The sequence below is a fragment of the Pongo pygmaeus genome, chromosome 5, assembly GCF_028885625.2.
Source record: "Pongo pygmaeus isolate AG05252 chromosome 5, NHGRI_mPonPyg2-v2.0_pri, whole genome shotgun sequence".
Classification (NCBI taxonomy): Eukaryota; Metazoa; Chordata; class Mammalia; order Primates; family Hominidae; genus Pongo; species Pongo pygmaeus.
This window is the reverse complement of record NC_072378.2, coordinates 122,649,309-122,670,287: the sequence shown is the minus strand read 5'-3', so window position 1 is coordinate 122,670,287 and position 20,979 is coordinate 122,649,309. Positions and strand designations below refer to the sequence as shown.

At 36.2% G+C, this 20,979-nt stretch overlaps 1 protein-coding gene across 1 annotated transcript in view; it reads left to right on the top strand.

Annotated features, from left to right (window-relative positions):
- Positions 1-716: 716 nt before the first annotated feature.
- The window catches only part of SERINC1 (serine incorporator 1), a 28,198-nt gene continuing 7,935 nt past the window's right edge, over positions 717-20,979 (top strand). The window contains exons 1-7 of the mRNA XM_054474724.2: positions 717-889; positions 13,607-13,768; positions 15,635-15,804; positions 18,050-18,129; positions 18,374-18,511; positions 20,225-20,394; positions 20,526-20,616. Of these exons, the coding sequence (XP_054330699.1) occupies positions 851-889; positions 13,607-13,768; positions 15,635-15,804; positions 18,050-18,129; positions 18,374-18,511; positions 20,225-20,394; positions 20,526-20,616 (850 nt within the window). The 5' untranslated portion in view covers positions 717-850. The remainder of the gene's footprint in view (positions 890-13,606; positions 13,769-15,634; positions 15,805-18,049; positions 18,130-18,373; positions 18,512-20,224; positions 20,395-20,525; positions 20,617-20,979) is intronic.

Sequence of the window (20,979 nt, the reverse complement as noted above, 5' to 3'; positions counted from 1 at the left end):
AATATTTTCAAGAACCAATAACTCTAAAAAAAAACTGGAACTTTTATAGGAATGCATTCCCTGCAGATGTGCATCATCACCTAATATGCAAGGGTTCCACATGCCTCAACAGCTCATGACATTCGAAATCAATGTTTGAGTTTGATAATAAGTCTTATCTAATTAATTAAAAATAATTTTAATGTGCAAATTTCTTGTAACATCTTAATAGCACAAGAAATTAAAATATAAGTCAATAGCAAACAGAAATGATACAGAGAAACTGAAGCACACAGATTAATATAAATATCCCAATAAAACTTGTTCCGGGCAGCGGGCTGCAGGAATACGTTGCGAACGCAAGAGCAAAACAGGATGCAAACGTGGGAAAAATGGGAAATAAGTGGAGTTAGGACGGACAAAGACTGAGAAAGAGGAAGCAATCCCCTAAAAAGCAGAGAGGTTCCTCAGATGAAGGAAGGCAAAACGTCAACCACCACCTCAGCTCTGTTCTCTACTAACGCCCAAATGCAAGTGAATGGCAGGTAAAGGTGGGTTTTGCTCACACCGTCTTCTTAATTTGGCAAACTACGGTCAGATCCACATTAGCCGTTAAGTTTCCAGCCAGCAGTCCTTGAGAAATTCTCCAGGAAAGAAGACAACCGTTCCCTCTAGTGAAGCGCATGCGCAGTCTCAGCGCTGCGCGCTCTGTGTTTTATCCCACCCAGGCCTGGAAGGAAGTGACGCGAGGCTGAGGGGCGGGTTGCGCTGTGCGTCCGGAAGTGTCTTGCAGATAGTAAATAATCTCGGAAAGGCGGAAAAGACGCTGTCTCCATCTTGTCTGTATCCGCTGTCTTGTGACGTTGTGGAGATGGGGAGCGTCCTGGGGCTGTGCTCCATGGCGAGCTGGGTAAGGTGCTTTTTGCGGCCTCTGGGGTGCTAGTGTGAGAGACTAAAGAGAAGGCGACCCGAGCCGGGGGCTGGGTGAGCCCGGCGGGAATGTGGTGCCCCACCCAACAGGGAGTGCCCTCTCGGTCCCCTTTTCTTCCCGTCTCCTCTCGTCACTCAGACTCAGCTTCAGAGCTTTGGGTCTTGCGAAAAACTGATCAGTGGCCGTAAGGTGTAGTGGCGATGGGAAGATGACCCAAATTGAGGAAGAGAACTAGAATAGGGCCCCTCCCCCACCCCTGTTTCTTGAACGCTGTCTTCCATTCTTTCAGGTCCATTTTCGTGGTTTTGTTTGTATCTGCGCAGGCCATCTCTACAAAGGTCTTTGCCCCTTTCCTTCTGTGGGGTACCCACTCTGTTATCATCTCTTTCCTGGCGACCTCAGACTGCCGCACTGTCGTTCCTGGATTCGTGTCGCCCTCTTTGTTCTGTGGCGCAGATTATGATTAAAAAGTGCCTGTCGTCATTTGAGACCGCCTTGCAGTAATGTTAATGTAGTAATATTGTTTTTGAAACAAATAGTCATAGCTCTGCCATAACTGTTTGAAGTGCCAATTTCAAATTTCAACTTAAAATTGAAATTTCAGATGACACACGCATGTTTTGTGCCTGAAGACAAAATTGTCATTAGGCACAAGGCATGCGTGTGTCATCTGAAATTTCATGCTTAATTAGCTGTACATTGCATTTTCATTAAAGAGTTGTTAGAGTAAAGCTATTTTCAGTATAGTGGCAAGACTTTGGTCCGTGTGGCACAAATTTCAGTTTATTTAAGATAATCTCTGCCGCCTTCAAAATAGTAGGCAAAACATTGGCAGTGCAGTTAATAAAGATATTTGTAATTTTAGGCGAGGTATTTGGATTCAAATCACTTTTCGTTAGTCTGGAATTTGTTAATTCTGTTTCTAACAATTGCTTTTCTGACTTCCCAAATGATTCCGTTATATATACTCTTAAAAAAGGTTTTGATATGTCTTGAACTAAAAATGTTGAATTTTAATCAGATAATAATGTGGAGATTGTTACTCCAGCCAGTCTGTTCTCTTGATTACATGGTATTTCTTCTTGCACGGAAGCCTGGAATATTTTATCTCAAGATATTAGAGAGTTTAATTATTGACTTTTATACAAAAGAGGCATATTTAGTGTAATAAACAGTTTTGAAAACTGATAATTATCATATAAGATTGTTTTCATCGGTTTTTTATTGGAAGATGTTATGCAATTTAATTTGTAATGTCGTATCTTGTCCAGTTATGAAGTGGGCATGCTGTAGTTTTTTGTATATAATAGAGATTTATAAGATGAGATACATGTTTTCCATTTTACAACATAGATCGCCACCTTTATTGATTAGAAGAATGTCCGTGATAAAATTGACACTGCCTTTTAGTTTCTGTGTTAATAGCGAAGTACATTGAAAAGGTAGCAGCAGTGAGGCAGTTTTTTAGAGATGGGGGTCTCAGTGTGTTGGCCGGACTGAAGTGCAGGGGATGGTCGTAGTGAACCGCAGCCTGGAACTCCTGGGCTTAAGTGTAACCTCAGCCTCCCAGGTAGCTGGGACTACAGGCAGGTGCTACAGTGCCCAGTTGGGAATTTATTTTATTGTTTGCAGTTTCAGTAATCTTTTTCCCTTTTCTTCCTTGTGCCTCTGTCTCTATTCATTAATTGTTTGATTTTACTGCAGGCCAGTAGTCATTGAAGGGGACCATCTCTTCCACATTCTTAACAGTTAATGTGCTCATTTACTTAGAGGTTTTGATGAAATTAAAATTTATTCAACTTTTCAAAAGTAACATTCAGAGCCTGCCGCAGTGGCTCACGCCTGTAATCCCAGCACTTTGGGAGGATGAGGTGGATGGATCACTTGATGTCAGGAGTTGGAGACCAGCCTGGTCAACATGGTGAAACCCCGTCTCTACTAAAAATACAAAAAAAATAGCTGGGTGTGGTGGCACATGCCTGTAGTCCCAGCTAATCAGGAGGCTGAGGCAGGAGAATTGCTTGAACTGGGAGACGGAGGTTGCAGTGAGCTGAGATCATGCCACTGCACTCCAGCCTGGGCAACAGAGCAAGACTCCGTCTCAGAAAACAAAACAAAACAAAACAAAATTAGCCGGGTGTGGTGGCGCATACCTGTAATCCCACTCAGGTGGCTGAGGCAGGAGAATCTCTTAAGCCCAGGAGGCGGAAGCTGCAGTGAGCCAAGATGGCGCCACTGCACTCCAGCTTGGGCAACACAGTGAGACTTTGTCTCAAAAACAAAACAAAACAAAACAAAAAACAGAACAAAAGAAAAAGTAACATTCACATCATTAAATTATATCAGGTAAGCCAGAATTAAAAACGAACCAACCTCATTCTTAATTAGTACAAGTTTCTGCAGGCGTAATCAAATTTAGTAAAAGTTTTTTCCTTATTTATAAAATAATTGTAGAAAATGTCTGACTATAAAGAGACAAATTATGTGTAATACCACTGAGCAGAAATTGGAGTGTTAAATTGTTCACTTTTTGTTTGCTGCTAAGAGACCTAGAATTAGATTGATCATAATCCTTGATTCATGGCAGTATAATTTTTTATTCATGCGTGGTTGTCTCTCTTTTTGATTGTTAATTACTTTAAACATTATAAACATCATACCAACTAATCCTGTAACTATAACATTACCAATCACTAATACCTACTTACATGCTTTTCCCCATCCCAGTCTCAACATTGGTATTTGTGAGTAGACAGAATTGATTTTTTTTTGAATGACTGAACCTTATATACAATACCCATGAAGATACTTAGTGTAGTTAAGTCGTTAAGAACTAGTGATTACTGAGTGCGTATTTTTTGCCAACCTCCTAAATTTTTGTTAATACAGTGACTTGTTTTATAGAAATGATTTATAGTTGCTGTGAATGATCAAGCAATGCAGAGTAGAAATTAAATAAAAATGTCCCCCCAAAATCTTCCTTCTCTCTCAATGCATAGGTGCATTGTGTATTTGTATACACATGGGTGGATGAATAGACAAAAATATATTCTTAAGAATGGCAGCATCTTAAACATATTTTTAAGCAAAGCATTGAATTTAATTTTTCTTGAATTTAACCAAAAAAAAAAAAAAAAAGGAATTCTTGAATGTTAACATTTGGCAGGAGAGTTTCTTAAAAAGATTCTTCTAAGGAGGTGTTTCCATAGCAGTGATTTTCAACTGGACATAGTTTTGCTCCCCAGTGGGCATTTGGCAATATCTGCAGACATTTTTCATTGTCTCAACTTGGGGTGAGTGGTGCCACTAGCATCTAGTTAGTTGGTAGAGGACAGGGATGCTGTTAAATCTACAATGTATAGGATAGCCCCCAACAACAAATAATTATTCAGCCCAAAATAGCAATAACAACATGGTTAAGAAAGTCTGTTTTAAGTTTAAGAAAAACATTGTATAAAACATTGAAGTTGGAGTAAATTTTTAAGGACATTTTAATTATAGATTCACTTCTCTGAATGGTGGAACAAATCAATATTCACCCATTCCCCTATTTCCCAGGTTTAATTAATTGTATGATTTTTAAATTTTTTAATTCGTAATTCTGTATGTACATACTTCTCTGTGTGCTTAAGAAAAATAGTATACCACTCCCATTTCCACCCTTTGGAGACAGTATTTCTTTTGGTATTTATTGCCGTATTTCTAATTAACATACATATAGTGTATTCTTGATTTTGTTTGTTTTAGACATTGTCTTCTAAACTATGAAGACAAAGATTTAGCAATCATCCCTTGATTTCAACTGGCCCTCATGCCTACCCCCACCAAAATCACACACACACATTGATGTCCCCATAGCTTTCCATAATACTAAATAATTTTGGTAAATGAACATTATTGTGACTATTTAAATAAGTTTATATATGTAAAGCTATGGCAAGCACTTCCATGTTAGTTCTTTATTTGTGTAATGCTTTTCATAGGTCAGCCTTGTGATAAATATACAATGATTTTTCCTTTCATGCACAACATTTTTTGTTCATTGGTTTGCTTTCTTTTCTTTTGTTGACAGAATCTCGCTGCATTGCCCAGGCTGGAGTGCAGTGGCGTGATCTCAGCTCACTGCGACTTTGGCCTTCTGGGTTCAAGTGATTTGCTTGCCTCAGCCTCCTGAGTAGCTGGGATTACAGGCATGTGCCACCACACCCAGCTAATTTTTATATTTTTAGTAGAGATGGGGTTTTGCCATATTGGCCAGGCTGGTCTCAGAACTCCTAGCCTCAAGTGATCCATCTGCCTTGGCCTCCCGAAGTGCTGGGATTATAGGTGTGAGCCACCGCGCCCAGCCTATTTTCAGTGTATTTAAGTTATTTAACCTCAGACTTTTCCCCAGCTGTATGCATCTCTGAATAAGTTCAGATACATGTCATGATTGATCGAACCTTGGAGGTTATCTCTCCCAGAATCTTCTGACCTGCTCTAGTCTATAGTCAACTGTTTTCATCCTGGATCTCACTTTATCCTCAAATGAGGATGTACGTTTCCTCTCTCTTAGGTTGAAACCCTTTTTTTCTTCATTGCTTGTATTCGTTTGGTTGACGACCATGTTTCGGTATAATGCTCCTTGACAGAAGCACATAGGAGGTACACTTTGGTCATAGAAGTCTAGATTGGAAATCGTTTTCCCTCAGAATTTTGATGCTCCTTTGTAGACTTGTAGTGTTGCTGCTGGGTACTCTGAAGTCATTTTAGAAACTTTTTCTGTATGACCTTTCCATCCTTCCCTTCTCCACCAGTTAATTACATTTCTTGAATTCTTTTATTTTCTCACCTGTATTTTCCACATTGTCTTTCTGTTATTCAGATAATGTGCTTCCTGGACTGAAACTCTAGGTTTCTTCCTTTCTGCTTTCCATCTCATTGGCTTTTTGCACTGCTTTCTGAGAAATTTCCTTGATTGTTTTCAGAACTTCCGTTGAATTTTATTTTTTAAATTTTTTTATTGACTGATTGGACTTCTGTTGAATTTTTAAACCTCTGCTATAGGGGCAGTGTGCTCACACCTATAATCTTAGCACTTTGGGAGGCCAAGGTAGGCAGATCACTTGAGCTCAGGAGTTGGAGACCAGCCTTGGCAACATGGCAAAACACTGTCTATACAAAAAATACAAAAAAATTAGCCAGGCGTGGTGGTGGGTGCTTGTGGTCCCAGCTACACCCAGCATATCTGTGATCCCAGCTTCTGTGGAGGCTGAGGTGGGGGGATCACCTAAACCCAGGGAGGTTGAGGCTTCAGTGAGCTATAATCATGCCACTGCACTCTAGTAAAGGCTGCACTCCAGCCTGGACAACAGAGAGAGACTCTGTCTCAAAAAACAAACAACAACAAAAACCTCTGCTGTAACATTTTTAATTACCAACAGTTTGTTTTGTTCTCTGTTTCACCTAGTCTTGCTTTGTTGCCTGGGATGGAGCGTAGTGGCATGATCTCAGCTCACTGAAACTTCCACCTCCCAAGTTCAAGCAATTCTGCCTCCCAAGTTCAAATGCCTCAGCCTTCTGAGTAGCTGGGACTATAGGCGCACACCACCATCCCTGGGTAATTTTTGTATTTTTAGTAGAGACTGTTTCACCATGTTGGCCAGGCTGGTCTTGAACTCCTGACCTCAAGTGATCTGCCAGCCTCAGCCTCCCAAAGTGCTGGGATTACAGGTGTGAGCCACTGTTCCTGGCCTCTGTTCCATTTTTATAGCATCCTGTGTTTGTTTCATGGAAGCAAGCTTTCTCCCTTTTTAAAAAAATCTTTATTTTTATCTTTATGATATACCCTATACTATGTAATTTATTAATATACTCTGTAAGTATATTAAAAATACTAAATTTTTTATGCTTTTATGTTTGCCTATAATTAATTTTCAAGTTTCTCTTATCCACTCCTCCCACTTTCATTGATCTTAGTGTTTTCCTGAGTATTCAGTGGTCAGTAGCTATTTGTTCGTATTTAGGCGTGGGACACTTAAGAGCTTGGTGTAGGACTTGTCAGCTGTGACTACCGTGAAGTGATCTGGCTGAACCAGTTTATTGTGGAAGCCTAATGCAAATATTTATCTAGGGCTATTGATAGATCCAGGATACACTTCCAGTCTCCAACCTGGGGAATATACCTGCATTCTGGAAGGCAAGTGAGGGAAGGAATGATGAGGTTCTTCACATTCAGTACATAAAATTTGATTTAATTTTATGTTTTTAGTATGGAACCCCTTCTGTCAACTCTACTTGGTGTTTCCCTGTCAAACCTCATGTTTTATTCTTTTCAGTTGACTAGTGCAAGAAATGGAATGAAATCTGGGAGTCTTAACTGCTCTTTGGAAAGACATTCAACCAATCATCTATTTTGACTCTACCTTTAGTATCACTTACAGAGACTCCTGGTGCCACCAGTTCCTGAACTATTTGGGGATTCTGCCGAATGAATTGTGTTGCTCGTTAACTTTTTCCTTTGATAACTCAGAATTCAGCTTTCTCTGTTAAGGCTGTTACTACTTCGTAGTTTCTACTTCCCAGATTTGTTCTCCTGGTTCTTTTTGACTTTTACATTTTATTTTTTCTTTTTTAAAGAAAAAAAAACACCCAAACCTTTATTTTTTATTTTATTGGGATTTCTAGAGGGAACACAGGTAAATTAATATATTCAGTCTGCCATCTTTAACTAGAAGCACTTCGTACTGTTATTTTTATGTTGCCATTAGGTAATTCTGGTAGTTGTTAGAGTTTGAGAACCAGTGCTCTAAACTTAAGTGGATGCAAAGCTCTCTACCAGTCCTTGGCTTACCATTGCTTTGCTCTAATTTTTTATTTTAATGTCATCTCCTAAACCACATTTTGTCATCAGTAGATTTTTCAAAAAGGATTTATGGGTGCCGGAATCCCTAAGTTCTTCGGTTTTTGAAAGTGCCTGCTAAATTCTTGAGAGACATTTTGGACTGGTATAATATAGTATACGAATTTCCTTCAGAACTTTGTAGTTATTTCTCTTTCGTATTCTGTCTTATATCAGCCTGGTTTCCACACCCTCCCAAAACAACTCTGCACATGCATAGGTGGTTTGTTTCCTCTGCCTGAGTAGCTGAAGAGTTTTTGTTTATCTTAGAAATGAAATAACCAGATAAGTCTGAGTTTAAATCTTTTACCCCTTTTTTTCCCCTTCTCAAAAAGTAGTGTGCTCTTTTGATGCACAGATTATTTTTCCATCTAAGGAATTTTTCTTATATTAGATCTGTAAATATCCTTTAATTCATTTATTTAGAGGATTCTCTATTTTAAGGACTTTTTTTTAGTGAAGGTATAATTTACATACAGTAGAATTTACTCTTTGTAATATACAGTTCCATGAGTTTTGACAAATGCATCTCTAGTCGTGTAACCGTTTTGGAACATTGATCATCCTAAAAAATTGCACTGTCCTGTCCTTGGCAACCCCTATTTTCTGTCTTTAGGATTTTGCCTTTCTAGAGTGTCATATTAACGGAATCCTACAATATATAGTCTGAGTCTGGCTTCTTTTACTTAGCACATAATGAGTTTCATTCTCCATATGTTTTTATTGTTGAATATTGTTTTTGTTTGGATGTACCACAATTTATCCTTTCACCGTTTGAGGAGCCTTTCTAGGTTTTGATGATTACAAATAAAGTAGCTATAAGCATTCCCATCAAGGTTTTTTTGTGTAATTATAAGTTCTTATTTCACTTGAATAAATAACTGAGTGTGGATTTGCTTATTCATACAGTAAGTGCATGTTTGACTTAAAACTAAGAAACAGTCAAACTGGTTTCCAAAATGGTTGTACCATTTTTCATTCCTGCCACCAAAGTAAGAGAGTTCTAGTTGCTCTGCATTCTTGTCAGTAGTTGGTATCATCAGTTTATTTCATTTTAGCCATTCTAATATGCATGCAGTAGTATCTCTGATTTTAATGTACATTTCCCTAATAATAATATTGTGCACTTTTTCTTTGCTTATTTGCTGTCTATATGCCTTTTATTAAAGTATCTGTTTAAATATTTTGCCCATGTTTAATTGAGTTGTTTGTTTTCTTATCACTGAGTTTTTAGAGTTCCTTTTATATTCTGGATGCCAATGATTTATCATATACCTGACTTGCAAGTATTTTCAAGTTTATGGCTTGCTTTTCATTCTCAGCAGTGTGTTTCAAAGAGCAAAAGTTCTTAATTTTGATGAAGCCCAATTCATTTGTTTTTCTTTTGTGAGTCCTGTTTTTTATATGGTATCTAGGAAATCTTAATTCTCATATATGGTTTGATTATGGCTTAAGGTTAACTTTCTAAGAAATGGATGAATATCCAGTTATTTCAGCACCATTTGTTAAAAATATTATCCTTTCCATAGTGAATTGCTTTGGTATCTTTGTCAAAAATCCTTTGATTATATTTGCATGAATCTATTTCTGAACTTCATTGTGTTCTACTTTAGTGTGTCCACCCTTTTCCCTATATCACTCTGTTTTAATTACTGTCACTTTAATGCTAGTCTTGAAATCAGGTAGTGTGTCTTTTAACTTTGCTCTTTTTTCAGACTTGTTTGAACTATTCTAGTGTTTTTGCCTGTTCAGCTAGTTTATTTCTGTAAATCTGATGTTGGGATTGTGATTGGAATTGGGCTGAATCTATAGATAACTTTGGAAAGACCTGATATCTTGAAAATAATTGTCTTCCAATCTGTGAACTCTGTATATTTTGCCATTCATTTAGGTCTTTGATTTCTTTCACCAATGTTTTGTAGTTTTCATTATTTGAGATCTTGTCTATGTTTTGTTAGATTTATAACTATTTTCTTTTTGTTTTCAGTTGTTACTAATACGTGGAAACATGATTGATTGTGTATATTGACTTTTTATCATGTGACCTTATTAAACTGATGAGTTAGTTCTAGTTGCATTTTTGTAGGTTCTTTGTGGGGTATTTTTGTTGTTTTTATTTGTTTTGTTTTGTTTTGTTGTCATCCAGACTCGAGTGCAGTAGCGCTATCATAGCTTACTATATCCTTGAACTCCTAGGCTTAAATGGTCCTCCTGCCTCAGCTTCCCAAATTGCTGGGATTGTGGGTGTGAGCCATGGTGTATGGCCCTCTTTGAGATTTTCTATATAGACAGTTGTGTTATATGTGAAGAGGGCAGTTTCGTGTCTTCCATTCCAATTTTTATGTTTTATTTTTTTTCTTGCCTCATTATATTGGCTGGGACCTCCAGTGTGAAGTTGAATTCAAATGGTGAGAGAGGTATTTTGCTTTGTTTGATGTCTTAAGGGGAAAGCATTCAGACTTTCGTCATTAATTATGGGTGAGAGCTATAGGTATTTGTAAATGGTATTTATCAAATTAAGGATGTTATCTTCTATTCTTTGCTGACAGTTTATATCATGAATAGGTATTGAATTTTGTCAAATGGTTTTTCTGTATCTATGGAGATGACCTTGTTTTTTTTTAGTCTGTTTATATGGTAGAGGTCATTGGTTGATTTTTAAAAGTGGAACCAGCCTTGCTTTTCCAGGCTAAACCCTACCTGGTGACAATATATTATCCTTTTTATATACTTTCATATTGCTGTTTTTGACTTGCTAAAATATCATTAAGAATTTTTTTGTTTATGTTTATGAGGGATATTGGTCTATTATTTTCTTATGATGTCTTTGGATTTAGTCTCAGTAGTTGTGGCCCATTTTTTAAAATAAGAAGAATATATCTCTTTACTATTTCTATTCTTCATTCCTTTGTATGCAAATCCAAATTTCTGTCTGGATAGTTTTCTTTCTTGGAGGATTTCCTTCAGCATTTCTGGTAGTTTAATTCTGCTTGTTTGGATTATTTTGTCTTTTCTATTCCTGAAAATGTCTTTATTTTGCCTTAACTTTGGAAGATATTTTCACTGAGTACAAAATTCTATGTTTAGATATTTTTTTCTTTCGGTACTGGTTTTAGGCTTGAACCGTTTCTTACTCAAGTGTGATTTATTTCTTTGTTCCTCAGTTTATAATGTACATTTTATTTTTCTGCCTACTTTTACAATTTTTCTGATTATTACTTTTTTTAAGTAATTTGATTGTGATGTGACTTGGTGTGGTTTTCATGTTTATTTTGCTAGGGCTTTGTTAAGTTTCCTGGATCTGTGAGTTTATCGTTTTCATAAATTTGGAAAAGTTTTGGCAATTACTTCCTCAGAAGCACCCTTGTGTCACTTCTCTCCAATTGAAGTTCATTTCAGGGACTCTAATTTCACTTATATTAGGCTATTTAAAGTTGTCTCACAATGTTCTGATCCTTTTCTTATTTTTATCTCTCTTTCATTTTGGATCATTTACTTTCTTATGTCCTCAGGTTCATTATTAATCTTTTCTTCTGTCTTGTCAATATTTAGGGGGCTTATTTTATCATCTGGAGAAGTATGATATAGGTCTTAATTTTAAATTATCTTCCATGTCTGTCCGTAACATGATCGAGTTTTCCTCTACCTCCTTGAGCATGTGATATACACTTACAATAATACTACAATGCCCTATTTATAAATGAACTTAGTTATCTATATCATTTCCAGGTTGATATTGACTGATTGATCCTCATTATAGGTTGTATTTTTCTGTTTTTTGCATGCCTGCTAGTTTTTTGTTAGCTTTCCAGTGTAAATTTTTCCTTGATCAGCACTGGATATACTTTTATTTTCAAAAAAATATTCTTGGGTTTTTATCTTTGACTTGGGTGATCTTACTTAGAGACAGCGTGATCTTTTTATTTGCCTTTAGGTTTCATTAAGTGCAGCTAGTGCAGCCTTTAGTTTGATGGCTGATTTTTCTCCAGTATTAATTGCCTTCTGATATCTCTACCCAATGCCTCATGGATTACAAAGTTTTTCACCTCTGGGTGGTAAAATTCCCAGACCCTCCCTGCAGTGGACATTCTCCCTAGGCAGAAATAAGGGCCAGTTCGCCGGGTGCAGTGGGCCACACCTGTAATCCCAGCACTTTGGGAGGCCGAGGTAGGCGGATCACCTGAGGTCAGGAGACCAGCCTGGCCAACATGATGAAACCCTGTCTACTAAAACTACAAAAAAATACAAAAATTAGCCAAGTGTGGTGGTGCACGCCTACAATCCCAGCTGCTCAGGAGGCTGAGGCAGGAGAATCCCTTGAACCCGGGGTGGGTGGGGGAAGGTTGCAGTGAGCCGAGATCGCACCACTGCACTCCAGCCTGGGTGACAGAAGGAGACTGTGTCAATCAGTCAATTAATCAATAAAATAAGGGCCAGTCATAGGGCTCACATTGTCTCCTCTTAGAAGTTGCTGCTTTATATTGCCTGTTGTTCATTGTCTGAAAACTTATTTTTTCCATTGTTTAAGTCAGGAGGATAAGTCTGGTCATGGTTTCTCCATCTTGACCTGAATTTATAGTAATTATCCCAAGCCTTTTTTCATCAGTAATTTTATTTTTACCTATGTCTGTTTTGTTTCTTGATAGTTATTAGTTAAGTCTGTTTTTTCCCTTCTCATTTCTTTAGCCCTTTGATTTCCACTTTCCATTGTGTTCTGTTCTTATTTCATTTTTGAGGTCTCCTTTTAAAAAAAAAAAAAAAATTTGTTATTTTTCTATAGCTCAAATGAAATACTGGTAGGGGATTTCCTTTTCTTACTGGATTATATTTATTTCAGACTGAATTCTTCATATGCCTTATATTTTCTTCATTCCTTTTTCTGAGGGGAGATGTTTATGTTTAATTTTTGCTAAAGTATATTTATATAGTTGCCATGACATGTATTTCCGTTTTGTGGACGTTTAATATAAAGCAGCTTTATTCTTACCTTATATTGTTTGGTGTAGTGGTCTAGCTTCTACAACATTCCCTTACTGTGATATCTAAGACTCTTTTCCCCTAGAGCTGTAATTCTAGGGCTGGAAGATCTGGTTCATCCACCTTCTAGAAGTCTGACATCTCAGCCCAGGTTATGATATTATGAGAATATTTACTCTGTGGCTTTCTTAGATACTGTTAAATACTCTGTACCAGTGTTCCTCTCTCCCGGACAGGAAGATATTCTGTTCCCTTGGGGGCATACTGCTAGTTTAGTGTGGTGGTCACTGGAGAAAAGCTAGCCCCAGTTGTATTATTATCCTTTTTGCCTCGCTCTAGTTGTAGTTTTCATTATTACCACTATCGCCAGGTCAAAAGAAGGAAAATATATCAATTCACTTTTTTTTCCCCTCCCTGGATGTATTTGAGAATTCTCAGAATTTTGTGTATTCATCAGTCTAGTATCTGGGGGCTAAAGGTCAGGGGCTGGAGGTGGGCTTAGCAGCTGTGCTACTCATGAATATTCCATTTCTTTTCTTCTTTAAACTTTGGTTACTGCTGATGATTTTTTTCCCCTTTTTGTTTTAGCTGATTTGTCCATTTTACTTGGCATAGAGTCCAAGGGCTTTTTTGTTTGTCTTTACTCCTTCTTAGAAGTTGCTAAGTTTTGTGGTATATAGGTAATTTATATGAACCAAATACCTTACGTCCCTTGATGTAATTACTTTTAGTCTTTTTTCTTTTTTGAACAGATAGAATGTCAATTTTCATTGTATCATTTTAAGATATACCGATTTACTGATTCTTAATAATATTTTCAATAATATTCTTTTTCCCAGATACCATGTTTGTGTGGAAGTGCCCCGTGTTTGCTATGCCGATGCTGTCCTAGTGGAAACAACTCCACTGTAACTAGATTGATCTATGCACTTTTCTTGCTTGTTGGAGTATGTGTGGCTTGTGTAATGTTGATACCAGGAATGGAAGAACAACTGAATAAGGTTAGTCTTGTTTCTTATTTATTGATTAACTGAGGCTATAGGGTATATATGTATATGTATAAAACTGATTTGGGGATATTGTAAACAGAATAATATAGAATAAGATAGTATGTAATCCTAGTTGTAGTTCATAATCTTTTAGGAAAAAGATAATATACATTAGCTTGTTAAAGTTCTATGATGGTGGTACAGGAAATGTACTGTGGTAATACACAGAAAGAAGTATAATTCTAACCAGGTGTCAGAATCTCAGTGGGTCATGGAAAAAAGGATGTTCTAAGAATGATTAGAACTTGCATATACAGAGATTGAAAAATAAAAAGCATAATGAGTATAAAAGAGCTTTTCAAGCAAAGTATCTGTACTTTAGGAAGATTAATCTTACAATTAATAAAGTATAAAAGTCAAGCAGTTAAATATGGAGGCTGTTGCAGTGGTATAATCAAGAAGAGAATAGAGGACCTGAAATAAGATTTTCTGGATGTAACATTGACTGAGCCTGGCACTGAAATATTGGCAGTGATATGGAATCATAAATAACAACCAGGTTCTGATCCTAGAAAACTGGGGGGAAAGTATTGCTATTAACCCAGAAAGGAAAATTTTTAGAGAGAGTCAGGTTGTGGAAGGAGATGGGGAACGTATAATAAATTTAGTTTCTAACATGTTGACTTGGTGGTATTGCATCATGTACATGTGTGTATATATATATATATGTATGTCTTACTCAGTTCAGGCTGCTATAACAAGAATATCAGACTGGGTGGCTTAAGACAACAAAAATTGATTTCTCAGTTTTGGAGGCTGAAAGTCCGAGATCAGGGTGCCACCATGGTCAAGTTCTGGTGAGGGTCTTATTCCTGGTTTACACATGGCCATCTTACATTTTTGAGAGAAAGCAGCAGCTCTCTTCTGTCTGTTTTTATAAGGGCATTAATCCCACCCTGAGGGCTCTACCCTCATGATTTAATTACCACCTAAAGGCCCCATCTCCCACTATCCTCCCATTGAGGGTTAGGGTTTCAGCATTTAATTTTGGGTAGACACAAACACGAAATCCATAATAATATACAGCAGTAAGTAGAAAACATGAAGGAATTTAAAAGAGAAATCAGAGCTAGAGACTGCCTTGAGGATAGAAATTGAATGTTGAAACCATGGCAGCATATGCTGAAGATCATTCAGAGCGAGCAGAGCTAGAACTTTGCCAAAGTCTCTTACTTAATGGAGTTAGTGGAGAAAGGAAAACCTGGTTCTGATCCTAGAAAACTGGGAAGGAAGGGATAACAGAAAAGAACAAAGAAAATGTACAGGTTCTAGGAAGAAAGTTTTAAGAATGACAGGGATAGTGTCTATGTAAAAATGAGATTAAGGAATGTGATTAAGCAGTAGCCTTTGGGTTTGGAAACCAGTACGTGACTAGTGTCCTGGAAAAGCAGTTTTTTTAGAGTGCTGGGACTGGAAAGAGTAGGAGGAAATAATTTATTCTTATATATATGAATAATAGATGTATTAATAGTTCTGAACAGTAGTCTCAGAAATAGCACTTACACTACTAAAACAAGTATATCATGCTATTCAAGTAGAATGCAAGTTTTTAAGATGTAGGATAAATCTATAACTCAAAATAAGCAACCAGCATAGAGTTGGTATTGTAGTTTAAGATTTGCGCAGATGGGGATTTAACTCTTTTTTCCCCACTGTATGTGATTAAAATGTATTAGACTCATCTTGAGTACATATTCATCATAAATTGTAAATAAATTCCAGTTTTCTAAACCTTTACTTAAACTATTTGATTACATATGATTTTTATTTTTACTTAATGAAAAAAATGATGGATCATAAACTCTTTTGTTTTTCTAGATTCCTGGATTTTGTGAGAATGAGAAAGGTGTTGTCCCTTGTAACATTTTGGTTGGCTATAAAGCTGTATATCGTTTGTGCTTTGGTTTGGCTATGTTCTATCTTCTTCTCTCTTTACTAATGATCAAAGTGAAGAGTAGCAGTGATCCTAGAGCTGCAGTGCACAATGGGTAAGTTTTTAAATAAGCTTCAATATAAAAGCCTGGGTAGCCTCTTCTTGATAATTGCCAGTTTATCTAAGGAAACTTTAAGGTAAAATAAACTTATACAATTTGCAGAATTACTTTATTCATGAATGACAGGGTAAGAAAATCTTGTTTTTACTGGAGAATGTCAGACTTTGGATATTAAATAATAGCTTTAATAACCTCTGATCCACAGTGTTTTATATTTTCATACTAAAAAAGAGGCTCTATTATATTTGTGGCTACTAAGGGAATAGCTGTTTCTCCTTCTACTCTTAACTTTTGGTGGACCAGTCCACATACATAGAACTCTCAGTTCCCTAGACCCAGAGAGCAGATTTTTCTAGGTTGGTTGTGTTGGACAACCCAGAAAGAAACTTCAGGGTTTCTTTCATCAATCTTCCTTCATATAGAGTACCCTTATTTGACTGTTTTAATATCTGCTGTTGCTTATCTAGTTACATGTGCTACCAAAGACAAAAGGAATAAACAAGTAGAATATAAATATTAATGAGAAAATACGTGACGGGTTGATTTTCCTTTGTTTTGTTCCTTTGGTCATTGATTATCTTATTAAATTATTAGAGTTTTAGATGGAGGCATTTATCATGTGTTTATAAAAACTATTCATTTATACAGTTCACCTTATACTTTGATACATTATCCCACTTATGTGAAATAAGCCTGTGAAATGGAACTAACATTCTCATTTTTCCATAATGAATTAGTGAGAAATACATCTTTCTCAAAATGGTCTTAAAAGCAGTTTATGTAATTGTTGTTTTTTCTGATAATCAAGTGTATTAGGGTTCTCTAGAGGGACAGAACTAATAGGATAGATAGATATATATAAAGGGGAGTTTATTAAGTATTATCTCACATGATCTCAAGGTCCCACAATAGGCCATCTGCAAGCTGAGGAGCAAGGAGAGCCAGTCCTAGTCCCAAAACTGAAGAACTTGGAGCCTGATGTTCAAGGGCAGGGAGCATCCAGCACGGGAGAAAGATGTAGGCTGGGATGCTAGGCCAGTCTAGTCTTTTCACTTTTTTTTTTTGCCTGCTTTATATTCTAGCCCTGCTGGCAGCTGATTAGATGGTGCCCACCCAGATTAAGGGTGTGTCTGCCTTTCCCAGCCCACTAACTGAAATGTTAATCTCCTTTGGCAACACCCTCACAGACACACCCAACATCAGTACTTTGCACCCTTCAATCCAATCAAGTTGACACTCAGTATTAACTAACCATTACAAGTCAGTACTTTGCATCTTTGAATTCAGTCGACACTCAGTATTAACTATCAGAAGTCTACCCATTGTCAACTTGAACCCGTATACATCTCCTGAGATCATACATAATCTGCAAATAAAGACAATAATAAGGTCATACAACTAACCTTACAACTGAAAATGCACCAGTCCCCAACCAAAATACTAATTACATAAAGTTAACAATACTTAAATGCTGATGTGAAGTCAATAAATCTTATGTCACATGATAAAGGAGAATGGAAATAAAATGAAGATATTTTCTTAGTACAAGTATATGCATGCATGAACATGTTTTTGACAAAACAAGGAGGAAGTACTCACAACAATTACAGCCCTCGTTTCTGCAGCTGGACATGTGGTCATAGCTGGTATTGATGACTGCCTTCTGGTACCCATTGTGTATTCCCTTTGCCTTCAGCAAGCAACTCAGCAGGTCGTGGTTTTTTTCCTGGTGGAGTGACCCAATGATCTCCATAAGTGCCTACTTTTAACTGGGGGACCACAATGATGTTTTGGGTCCCCTGGAATCAATGTCAGCTCAGAGCCAGTGTCCAGTAGTCCCCAAAATGTCTTATCATTTCCCTTTCTTTTCCAGCCATTTGCTCTGATGCTTCCTGTAGCACAGTCTGGGCTTTAATCCATTCCTTTCACATTTTGACTTGCCTTTCTTATCAGATTTTTTTTTGCTTTGTTTTTTCCAATTGGAAAGATCTATAATAAAAGCTTGGGTTCATGATAATGGTTAATTTTACTCTCTCTCCAAACTACGTTATCTAAATATGATGATTACCTTGTTTTGTAGTTACAAATATGGCTACACTCCAGATCATAATATCCTCAGAAAGAAGTAGAACATTCACATAAAGTGTAGCTATTTCTTAAGATGCAGTTAAATGATTTCATATATGAAATTATTTGATGAATGTTTATTAATAAAAAATTATATTTCTTTTTGTTTTAGATTTTGGTTCTTTAAATTTGCTGCAGCAATTGCAATTATTATTGGGGCATTCTTCATTCCAGAAGGAACTTTTACAACTGGTAAGAAATCCTTTTTAAGTTGTTTGACATTGATATTTTATAAAGGAATCTGAAATAATTGTCACCTGGAACTGTAACTCTTAATTGTTCGTCTTTTTGTGGGGGTGTGTGTGTGTTTCCCCAGTTGGCAAAATCAAGATGTTCATATAAAATTTTATTTTCCTTTTTGTGTACTGTGATTTTGAAAGGAAATGATAAAAATCAGACTAACCAATCACTTCTGTATGCTTTCTTTCCCTTTCAGTGTGGTTTTATGTAGGCATGGCAGGTGCCTTTTGTTTCATCCTCATACAACTAGTCTTACTTATTGATTTTGCACATTCATGGAATGAATCGTGGGTTGAAAAAATGGAAGAAGGGAACTCGAGATGTTGGTATGCAGGTAAGCTTTCGTCGCAGAACAACTTCAGTATAGTTGAACTTTGAAGTCGAGAATAGATATGTAGACTAGGTAAATCACTTAGGATTTTTATGGTCTACTTTCCTGTGAAGAGGTTTTTAATTTAAACTTTGTGAGTGTCAAAATATCACATTGTATCAGCAACTTGGTGAGCAGATCTTTTAGCAGATTAACTGGGAACATAACCCAAGAACCAGGAAAGAATCCAGAAGAACCTGAATAGCTAAAATAAATATTCCAAAGCATATTACTGAAAGCATGTGCACTTTATAGCCTAATTTTCTAGCCTACAATGGGTTAAAAGTAAAATATTAAAGGGAAGAGGATTGCTAGGAATAGATAAACACACAGTGATACAATTCATAAACAGCAGCAAATAAAAAATATAAAAAGCAACTCAGACGTTTTATGCAAGTGCAAAGGATGCTTTTATGTGCATCAATAACAACTAAAGGAATTCCTATAATAATGTAATTAATGATTATTTATAATGATGATGTTGAGTCCTTTGGGGTTATACTTGAAAACAGATATCACAATTCAAATGCTTACAGGGCCAAACTAGGTAATAAAAATGAGGGAACAGGAGGACAAAGTTTAGTGCAAATAGCTTTGTGCAAATAGACTACAATGAATTGGAGAGTATGAATGCCCCATCTAAAGTGCATTACTACTGCTCAGCTCCATTTATTAGTTGCCTTGTGGGAATGTGAACGTAGTATTGCTTGATTTTTCTAATGTTTTTCAAAAGAAGTCATAAATCTGGATTTTCATGCTAAATGACCTGAGTTTCAGCTAAAAAAATTTTAAATTGGAGTGCAAGCCAAATCCAGTGTGTCTGCTGGCCTAATATTCCTCTTACACAACTAATTTGTGGTGTTTTATCTCAGTGGTTCAAGTTAAAATAATTTGGTGCTCAAAGAAATAAGCTTTAGTTATTTGGAAATTTCACTTACATTGAATACCTTGTTCTCTAAATGCAAAGTCTAATGCAAGGGTTTCTGTGTCTTTTGTTCCCTGCTGTATCCCCAGGGCCTGGAATGCAGGCATTCAATAAATATTTGTTGGATGGATCCCCTATCATCGAGGCAAATCTACATAAATACTTGTATATTAGGCACATATTAGCATAAAGGCTAAACAACTTGTGTATGTTGAAATTTACATAGAAAAAGCATAGGTTGACTTATTAAATAATGACTTACCCTTGCATAATATGTATCTTTTAAGATTTTAGTTCATGAGGAAAAGCATCATTGTTTTGAGGGCTTAACATTAATAATGAAAATAATTTTCTTAATGCCCTTGTTTACAACTGAGTGATAATGGTTCTTTAAAAACCTTAAGTAATATTCCTCTTATAGTTATTTTTCTTTATTTTGAAAATAATGGCTAACATGTAAACAAAGTTTGTAAACTCTAATATAGATATTACTATTAAATCCTATTAGTTTCTTACTAACTTGCCATCCTTGCAAATACATAATAGCTATGTGTAAAAACTAGAATTCTTCAGCAATAAAGGTCAGAATTAATTTTCTTTCCTGCTTTTATAGCCTTTATAATGCTGAAAATGTTAGTTGCTTAAAATATATTTTTTGACAAAATGACAGATTGTTTATAAAACAGGTCCCATTTCTAATTGCTAATAATTTCTGATAAAAAGCTAATTATCCAATTATATTTCTTTCACAGCCTTGTTATCAGCTACAGCTCTGAATTATCTGCTGTCTTTAGTTGCTATCGTCCTGTTCTTTGTCTACTACACTCATCCAGCCAGTTGTTCAGAAAACAAGGCGTTCATCAGTGTCAACATGCTCCTCTGCATTGGTGCTTCTGTAATGTCTATACTGCCAAAAATCCAAGTATGCCCTTTAAAGCATTAGCTTTTATGAAGCTTACACCTTTTTAAGTTTTCAAAAATCTAGAATGATGTCAGACTATTTACCTGTGTTGCGCTATATATATAGATATGTATTTTTTTTTTTTTTTGTAGGAATCACAACCAAGATCTGGTTTGTTACAGTCTTCAGTAATCACAGTCTACACAATGTATTTGACATGGTCAGCTATGACCAATGAACCAGGTGTGTTTTATTTATATTACATGTTCCTAAAGGTTCTGCAGTTGTTGTTTTTCCAGAAATTGTCTTTTTGTGAGATTAAATTACTTTAAAATTAGGCTCCTAGAGGAATAAAGTATGAAGTTTTTATCTTTGATGTATTATTTATTTCACTTAGTTTCTTCCATCACTAACAAAATTATAAGAAGTTACATGTATACCTAAGAGAAATTGTGAGTTCAGTTTCAGAGCACCACAATGAAACAAACATGTGACATTGTAAAGCAAGTCATGATTTTTTGGTTTCCCAATGTATATAAAACTTTTGTTTATCTTACACTGTAGTTTGTTGTGTGCCATAGCATTATGTCTAGAAAAACAATGTAC